Source organism: Gekko japonicus, unplaced genomic scaffold, assembly GCF_001447785.1.
Source record: "Gekko japonicus isolate JY-2015 unplaced genomic scaffold, Gekko_japonicus_V1.1 scaffold170, whole genome shotgun sequence".
Taxonomy (NCBI): Eukaryota; Metazoa; Chordata; class Lepidosauria; order Squamata; family Gekkonidae; genus Gekko; species Gekko japonicus.
The window spans coordinates 1,680,162-1,689,261 of NW_015160212.1; the positions used below are offsets into that span (position 1 = coordinate 1,680,162).

The 9,100-nt window shown below is 49.5% G+C and overlaps 1 protein-coding gene across 1 annotated transcript in view; it reads right to left on the reverse strand.

The window, feature by feature from the left end:
* Positions 1-2,069, reverse strand: part of FSTL1 (follistatin like 1) — a 61,177-nt gene extending 59,108 nt beyond the window's left edge. The window contains exons 1-2 of the mRNA XM_015409881.1: positions 2,038-2,069; positions 1,162-1,185 (exon numbers count right to left, since the gene is read on the reverse strand). Of these exons, the coding sequence (XP_015265367.1) occupies positions 1,162-1,185; positions 2,038-2,069 (56 nt within the window). The remainder of the gene's footprint in view (positions 1-1,161; positions 1,186-2,037) is intronic.
* Between the last annotated feature and the right edge of the window lie 7,031 nt (positions 2,070-9,100).

Genomic DNA, 9,100 nt, shown 5'->3' on the forward strand with positions numbered 1-9,100 from the left:
GAGCGCTCCCCCCGGAGCCGCACAGCCCGACTGCGTTGCGAGCGGCCGCGCAAGAACGCGGCAAGGCCGGCTGACTAAGCAGCTGCCTGGAGCCCCACGGCAGGGTCTTCCGCTGCCCATGGCCCATTTGAAGAGTGCAGCACTTCGGTTCTGCCCAGGAGGGGAATTGCTCCGCTGCGGGGGGGGGGGGTTAGAGGGGGGTTACAGCCAGGAGCCTCTTTCTGCCCCCCCTGAAGGGGTGTTGTGGGGCCGGCCATCACCCCCACCAGGGGACCACTGGTCTGATCTGGGGCATAAAGGCCGGGGCCTTCCTAAGAACCTAACAAGAGCCCTGCTGGGTCAGACCCCTGGTCCATCTAGTCCCGGCTGTGCTGAAATACTGGATTCCCTCGCATTCCTGGACTGGACTGAGTGGGTTAATCCTGTACGGGCTGACAGCGGGACATAGAGGCCAAGATCTTCATAAGAACATCAGAAGAACCCTGCTGGACCAGCAGCCCATCTAGTCCAGCATCCTGACTAACAGAGTGGCCAGCCAGTTCCTCTGGAAGTCAAACAGCAGGGCACAGAGGCCGAGGTCTTCATAAGAACATCAGAAGAACCTTGCTGGATCAGACCAGGGGTCCATCTAGTCCAACATCCTGTCTCACACAGGGGCTAACCAGTTCCTCTGGAAGGCCAACAACAGGGCATAGAGGCCGAGGCCTTCCTAAGAACCTAAGAAGAGCCCTGTTGTGTCAGACCAGTGGTCCATCTAGTCCAGCATCCTGTCTCACACAGGGGCTAACCAGTTCCTCTGGATGGCCAACAACAGGGCAGAGAGGCCGAGGCCTTCCCCTGATAAGAACCTAAGAAGAGCCCTGCTGGGTCAGACCAGGGGTCCATCTAGTCCAGCATCCTGTCTCACACAATAGCCAACCAGTTCCTCCAGACGGCCAACAACAGGGCAGAGAGGTCGAGTCCTTCATAAGAACCTAAGAAGAGCCCTGCTGAATCAAACCAAAAGCTTAAAGGTGCCACTGGACTCAAACTTTTCTGTTGCTTCAGACCAACCTGGCTACCCACCTGAATCTGGCAGTCCCGTTGTAAGGGACTGAGTGGGACCTGACTTGCCACAGGACCTCAGGTGAGTGGCATGCAGGTGATCCGATGCTTCCTTACCTGTTGGGGATGCTCGGGGTAGCCCTGGAAGACAAGATATGAATCAGCATTCAGGGAGTGCCTTTGAAAATGTACAAAATGAATGGAAAATGTTTATAAAATGTTTCATAGGTGGCACTGGTCACCGGAAAAACTGGCAAGGTGCTATCCCAATGTATCCAAAAACTGTTGGAAATGTAAAAATAATATGGGCACCTTTTACCATAATTGGTGGAGGTGCACGGTAATGCAACAATATTGCAATAAGGTACATAAACTTTTAGTAGATAATTTAGAGACAGAAATACCCTTATCACCAGAACTCTTCTTGTTAAACAAATTAACGGATAATTATGGAATGGAAGATAAATATGTAATTGTATATATAATCACAGCGGCGCGTATTTTGTATGCCAAATACTGGAAACAAGAGGAAGTACCCTCGAAAAGTGAAATAATTTATAAAATACTAGAAGTGGTAGAAATGGACAAACTAACTATAACTTTACAAAATAACTTTACAAAATAAACTTTACAAATATAACTTTACAAAATAAAGATGATAAGCTGTTTAAAAATAGATGGAAAAAATTGTATAAGTGGTTAGATAAGAAAGAATGTATAATAGGATAAGCACTTGACTCCAAAATTTGATATCTTGATGATCAAGATTTGTAACACTATATTGTTATGTGTGATAACTGGAAAATAGAATATAAAAAAATGTACAAAATGAAGAGGGCAGAGACGGTTGCTGGGTTTCAGCGTCCAGTTAACAGGAACACTGGCATAAACCAGAAGCTCTCCATTTTGTCTTTGAATGGCTACCAATGGAGGCTTTGTCATCAGTTTTGTTTGTCTAGGACTGGTTTCCCCCAGCAAGGTAGACTAACCAACGCCTGGGCCACCACCAGCTCGGACCAAGCCATCTCAGGCAGCCCCAGAAGGTGAAGGCAGATCCCTCACATAAGGCTGAGGGACGGGAGCAAGGCACCCTCTTATTTGGGCCGCACCAAGCAGTCTACCGGCTGTAGAAGAAGAGATTGGATTTATACCCCGCCCTTCACTACCCAAAGGAGTCTCAGAGTGGCTTACTATCCCTCCCCCCTTCCCACAACAGACACCCTGTGAGGTAGGTGGAGCTGAGAGAGCTCTCTTGAGAACTGCCCTTGGGAGAACAGCTCTGAGAGAACTTGTGACTGACCCAAGGTCACCCAGCTGGCTGCACGTGGAGGAGTGGGGAATCAAACCCAGGTCTCCCAGATTAGAGTCCACACTCTTGATCACTACACCAAATTGGCTCTCACATCTGCGCTCACATCAGTAGACATATCACTTGCTTTCAACAGGATGTCACCACATGTAACCACATCAAAGAGGTTACAGCTTGGCCTCGGGGTGTCAAAAACAGACCTCTGATGGCTCCAGTCTTTTCTGTTGAGAAGATGACAGAGCTTCCATGAGGGATTTTGAACCATCTGTCTTGGAGCTCTTTTTTGGAATGCCCTGCAGTTCTGTTACCCTGTGGCCCAAGCTAGCCCAATCTCATCAGATCTTGGGAGCGATGCAGGGTCGGCGGTGGTTAGTATTAGGATGGGAGATCGCCACGGAAGTCCAGGGCTGCTACGCGGAGGCAGGCAATGGCAAACATGTGGTGCAGAGGTCCATCAGTGGTTATTAGCCACAAGATATAGATAGGACACGCTTCTGTCTGGGGCAGTGATGCTCTGTCTTCTTGGTGCTTGGGGGGGGCAACAGTGGGAGGGGCTTCTGGAGTTCTGGCCCCGCTGGTGGACCTCCTGATGGCACCTGGGTTTTGGCCACGGTGTGACACAGAGCGTTGGACTGGATGGGCCATTGGCCTGATCCAACATGGCTTCTCTTATGTTCTTATTTTTTAGTATATGTGCTGCCAAAGTGAGTACCTCTCATGTTCTTATATACCCCCTAAATGTCTCTTGCCCTGAAAACCGTACAGGGTCGCCATGGAAAAGAGTAAGACTGCCATCACCACACACTAGATAATCCACTTTCAAACTTGGTTTTGCCAGTTTCACACATTAAAGTTGGAAAGTGGATTACTTAGTGGACCATTTAGCGTGTGTGATCGCAGCCTAAGAGTCCGGTAGCACCTTAAAAAATAACATTTCTGGCAGGGCATGAGCTTTCGCGAGTCGCCATTAGTCGTTTGCAACACGACTGCACTTTCTACGACCACCAAGGCGGCTTGGGACAGGTGACGGAGCTGGCTGGGGAGACTGTGGACGACATCCTTCCCATTGTTGCTTCTGGTCAGGGCGAGAGGCGGCCACTCCCCCCCCCCCCCCACGAACCTCCCCCCGTGCGTGAGGGCTCTGAACTGGGTCGTGCATGGCCATGGGGTTAGGTGTCATCAGTATGCTGATGATGCCCAGTTCTACCTGACTTTCCTGATGCCCCCAGATGCAGAATCAACCTTAAAATGGTGCATGCACGTGTTGGTGTTGAAGGTGGTGACAGATCAAGGTGGGCAGCCATGTTTGTCTGTCTGTAGCAGTAGAAAAGAGCAAGAGTCCAGGAGCACCTTCAAGACTGACAGGATTTGTGGTACTGGCTGAGGGCTGTGAACATACAGAGCTCATGAGAGCCAGTTTGGTGTAGTGGTTGGGAGCACAGACTGTAACCTGGGAAAACTAGGTTTGATTCCCCACTCCTCCAGTCACAAGTTCTTTCAGAAAACCAAAACAGGACCCACGGTAAGTAGGAAATCCCAAAAATCAAAATATCTCAAATAATATTTATATATTTTTGTTTTTTATTTTTACGATTTATTCACCATATCTTATTTATCACATAAGCCTTAATACATAGAAAGAATCATATATCAAAGTATCCTCTCTTAATATATCACAAAAGATATTGCACAACCCTTTTATTAATATCAGTCCTCCTTAATTATACAAAAGTTTTAAGAGGGAGGACTCCTTTAAGTCTATTTTTGAATAAGTGCTCAGTCTTCCTCCAACAGAGGCCCAGATATCCTCCTGTTTCAGTGTCTTCCTCAGGGAGTTCAACAGATATTTCCGAGCACAAGGTTGTCAAATACCAAAATATTTATCCAAATTTTTCAATGAAGGGACTCCGCCGCGGGCTCAGCCGTCTGAGCTATCTTCTCCGCCAACTCAGAAACCTGGACGACGCTCCCTTTGATATTCTGAAGGCCGAGCTGCAGTTTCTAGAAAGAGAGGGAAGCACGTCAGGGCGAATGAAGGACAGGGTGCCAGCCTTAGGCTGAGACCGAGGAAAGTCCGGGGACAGCTGCGTTTTTACGGGCCATCTGTCTGCGCTCTGCTCTCTGCCCAGGCTGTTCCCCTGTCGTGTGGACTTGCCAACTGGCGCAGGAATGATGTTAGCAGTCTCTCCTCCAGAGAGCTCTCTCAGCCCCACCTACCTCACAGGGTGTCTGTTGTGGGGAGGGGAAGGGAAAGGAGATCGTAAATCGCTCTGAGACTCCTTCAGGAAGTGAAGGGTGGGGTATAAATCCAATCTCCTCCTCCTCCTCCTTTGTCGTCTAGTTTTATTGTGTTTTCCACATTATTATAGACTTGCCACTCCCCAGGTGGTGGCTGGAGATCTCCCAGAATTGCAACTGGTCTCCAGGTTACGGAGATCAATCCCCCTCGAGAAAATGGCTGCTTTGGAGAGGAGACTCCAGGGCATTATACCCTGCTGATGTCCTTCCCCAAACCCCACCCTCCAGCCCCCAAATCTCCAGCAATGTCCTAACTCAGATCTGACAACCAGTCGGTTTGATTTTTCTTTGTTCCACCCCCCCCCCTTCCCCGGTTTCCCCAGAATCGATTTGGAGTCACTTTATTGCTGGTGCGGAACTTCTTCATTCAGGCTTTTTTGGGGGGCCGTCGTCATTTACAACAGATAAAAGGAAGCCCTTCTTCACCCAAAGAGTGATTAGCACATGGAATTCACTGCCACAGGAGGGGGTGGCGGCTACAAGCATGGAGGGCTTCAAGAGGGAATTAGATAAAACATATCCATAAGTGGCTCTGAGCCACAAGGTATAGATAGACCCAGAATCGATTTGGAGTCACTTTATTGCTGGTGCGGAACTTCTTCATTCAGGCTTTTTTGGGGGCCGTCATTTACAACAGATAAAAGGAAGTCCTTCTTCACCCAAAGAGTGATCAACACATGGAATTCACTGCCACAGGAGGGGGTGGCGGCTACAAATAGAGTCTGTCCTCCAAATAAGACATTTTCTCCAGAGGAACTGACCTCTGTTGTCTGGAGATCACTTGTAATCCCAGGATATATCCAGGCCACGCCTGGAGCTTGGCAAGTCTAGTTGCAGGCCTCTCCAACTGCAAGGTCATGAACCTCTATAGGACTGCTGGGGTTTTGGCTGCTTTGTGCTAGTTCGCTTGCATAGAAACAAAAACACTTTGCATGCATGCTGATAAAAGCAGCAGGACTGCAAGGTGACATCACTCAGTGGTGGGAAGGATTCCACAGAGGCTCTGAGTCCTTCCCATCCTGCCACATGACTGTGATGTCACATGACTTCCCATCATGTGCTTGCTGCTCTCTGGGTCCCATGGTGATGCTTGGGGTTGAAGATTGTTCCTGGGGCTGGAAAGCTTGAAAATCACCGCCTAAATGGAAAACACCCAGGGTCATATGAAATTAGATTCAGGTGGGGTAGCCGTGTTGGTTTGAAGCAGCAGAACAAAGTCTGAGTCCTGCGGCACCTCTAAGACCAACAAAGTTTTATCCAAGATATAAGCTTTCGCGCCTCCCACACCGCTCTAGTTCTGTAGTTCCCAGTATGCACACGACAGCTTAAACCGTGAATAAAACTTTGTTGGACTTAAAGGTGCCACCGGACTCCAACTTTGTCCCGCTGCTTCTGACCAACGTGGCTACCCACCTGAATCTATCAAGATGATTTTTTGTGTTCCTGAAAAGACGTTTTCTACGGCACGTGCACACCCTTTTGTCTGTAAACGGGCTGTACTAGGCGGTGAGCATCACGCCAAAGAAGAGGACACACAGTCCATGTAATTCCTTCTGTGAGGACCAACCCAATGACACGTCACCGTGTGCAAGCTCTCGGGCTCACCAGAAGACGAGGACAGCACATTTTAAAGGCCACCGGCTTGTTTGTATGATGACCTCCTCCTCACACTTCACTGCCAAGTACTGTGAATTCAGCGAGGGCCTCTGGGGGAGGGCGGAAGGTTGATGACTCTGCCAGAGGCTGAGAATGTGAGCTCATCTAAGGAAGACTCCCAAGAGCAGACCTCCCCGTTTCAGAGACAAACGCCCTGCCTCGCTGGGGGACCGGGCAGTGCTGGAAGTAGCTCTCTCATATGCCAGGTCAAGCATACGGTATTTGTAGCGCTCACCTTGGCAACTCTCCAGAGTAAGCTGTTCTGCCTTGCTACACTCATCTCATAGAATCACAGAGCTGGAAGGGACCTCCAGAGTCATCTAGTCCAACCCCCTGCACAATGCAGGAAATTCACAAATACCTCCCCCCACACCTGCAGTGACTGCTGTTCCACACCCAGAAGATGGCAAAAAACCTCCAGGATCTCCAGCCAAACTGGCCTGGAGAAAAACTGCTTGCTGACCCCAGTGTGGTGATCAGCATTTTCCTGGTCTCCCAACCAGTGTTCCCTCTAAGCTGAGTTCTTCACTGCCAAGTACTGTGAATTCAGCGCGGGCCTCTGGGGGAGGGCGGAAGGCTGATGACTCTGCCAGAGGCTGAGCGCGTGAGCTCATCTGAGGAAGACTCCAAGAGCAGACCTCCCCGTTTCAGAGACAAACGCCCTCCCTCGCTTGGGGACGGGGCAGTGCTGTAAGTAGCTCTCTCATATGCCAGGTCAAGCATGCGGTATTTGTAGCGCTCACCTTGGCAACTCTCCAGAGTAAGCTGTTCTGCCTTGCTACACTCATCTCATAGAATCACAGAGCTGGAAGGGACCTCCAGAGTCATCTAGTCCAACCCCCTGCACAATGCAGGAAATTCACAAATACCTCCCCCCACACCTGCAGTGACTGCTGTTCCACACCCAGAAGATGGCAAAAAACCTCCAGGATCTCCAGCCAAACTGGCCTGGAGAAAAACTGCTTGCTGACCCCAGTGTGGTGATCAGCATTTTCCTGGTCTCCCAACCAGTGTTCCCTCTAAGCTGAGTTAGTGTGAGCTAGCTCACAGTTTTTTAGCCTACAGCTCACACATTTTTGTCTTTGCTCAGGAAGGATGGTTCCAGAGCAAACTAGTTTATGCAGTAGCCAAATCGCTCACTTGCAACTTTCATGCCAGTAGCTCACAAAGTAGAATTTTTGCTCACAAGACTCCACAGCTTAGAGGGAGCACTGCTTATTTATTTATTTATGTAACTTAAATTGTTTGCTGCCTGTCTCTTGGGGCTAAAAAATAAGGCCAAGGGCGAAGGTGCGAAATCAGGTAAAAATATATTTTATCGCTCAGTTAAATTTCCACACAAAAAAAATTGGAAATTTTTTGCCAAATGTTTTGCCAACAGGCTTTGTCAGGGGAATGAATCTGTTCGTCTTAAAGTAGTTCTTCAAGTGACAAGTCTCTACTGATCTTTTACTCTTTTCGAAGAACTACGGCAAGATGAAAAGATTCCCCTGACGAAACCTGTCGGTGAAACATTTTTGGAAATTTAACTGAGTAATAAAATATATTTTTACCTGATTTTGCACCATTGGCCTTTGCCTTATTTTTTATCTCCTGGGATTGGTGCGGATGAAGAAGAGATTGGATTTATTATACCCCGCCCTTCACTACCCGAAGGAGTCTCAGAGCAGCTTACAATCTCCTTTCCCTTCCCCTCCCCACAACAGACACCCTGTGAGGCAGGCGGGGCTGAGAGAGCTCTTTTGAGAACTTCCCTCGAGAGAACAGCTCTGAGAGAACTTGTGACTGACCCAAGGTCACACCAGCAGCTGCATGTGGAGGAGTAGGGACTCAAACCCGGTTCTCCCAGATTAGAGTCCACACTCCTAACCACAACACCAAACTGGCTCTTTCTCTTCCTGTTTCTTTTGGGGTTGCCAGCTTCCAGGTGGGGTCTGGAGAGCTTTTGGAATGACTACTTATCTCCAGACTACAGAGATAGGTTCCCGTGGAGGACATGGCAACTGTGGAGGGTGGTCCCTGTAGTATTATACGCCATGGAGGTCCTTCCCCCAAACCACACCGTCCTCAGGCTCCAACTCCCCCAAACCTCAAGGAATCTGCCAACCTGTTTTCTCCCCAACGGAGAGCCAAAACAGCTTACTTTCTCCTTCATTTTCTCCACACAGTGGCTGAGAGAGTGACTGGGATTTGAACTCGGGTCTCCCAGATCTAACCACCACACCACTCTAGTTCTGTAGTTCCCAAGGTGGTCCCCAAATCCCAGAGCCAGTGCCACCTCATACCGGAAACCTAGTGACCAAGAAACATATCTACGCAGCTCCAGCTATGACCCTAAACATACGAAACGATCCCTTGTGTACAGCCAGACTCTACGCCTACACCTGCACCTGCGCCATTCCTACAGACAGAGATTCTCACTGGCGGGATCTACAACAAATTTTGGAACTAAAGTATCCACCTGATGAAGTCAAGGAACAGATTAACAAAGCCCGAATGGTTCCCAGAGAAAACCTGTTGCGAGACAGGCCCCAAAGAGACAATAACAGAACACCACTAGTGGTCACACACAGCTCTCAACTCAAAAACAGTTCAATGCAGAGGTCATTTCGGGGGGGGGGATCGCAGTTCCCCCGGGTGAGGTACGGGGGGGTGGGGCACATGATGAAGCCCCGCCCCCTGCTTCCGGCCGCCCCGCTTCCGGCCCTCATTCAGCCAGGAGGAGGCAGGAGAAGAGGGAGGGTAAGTTGCTTCCTCCCTGCCTCTCCCCACCCCTGCCTGCCTGGGGCCAGG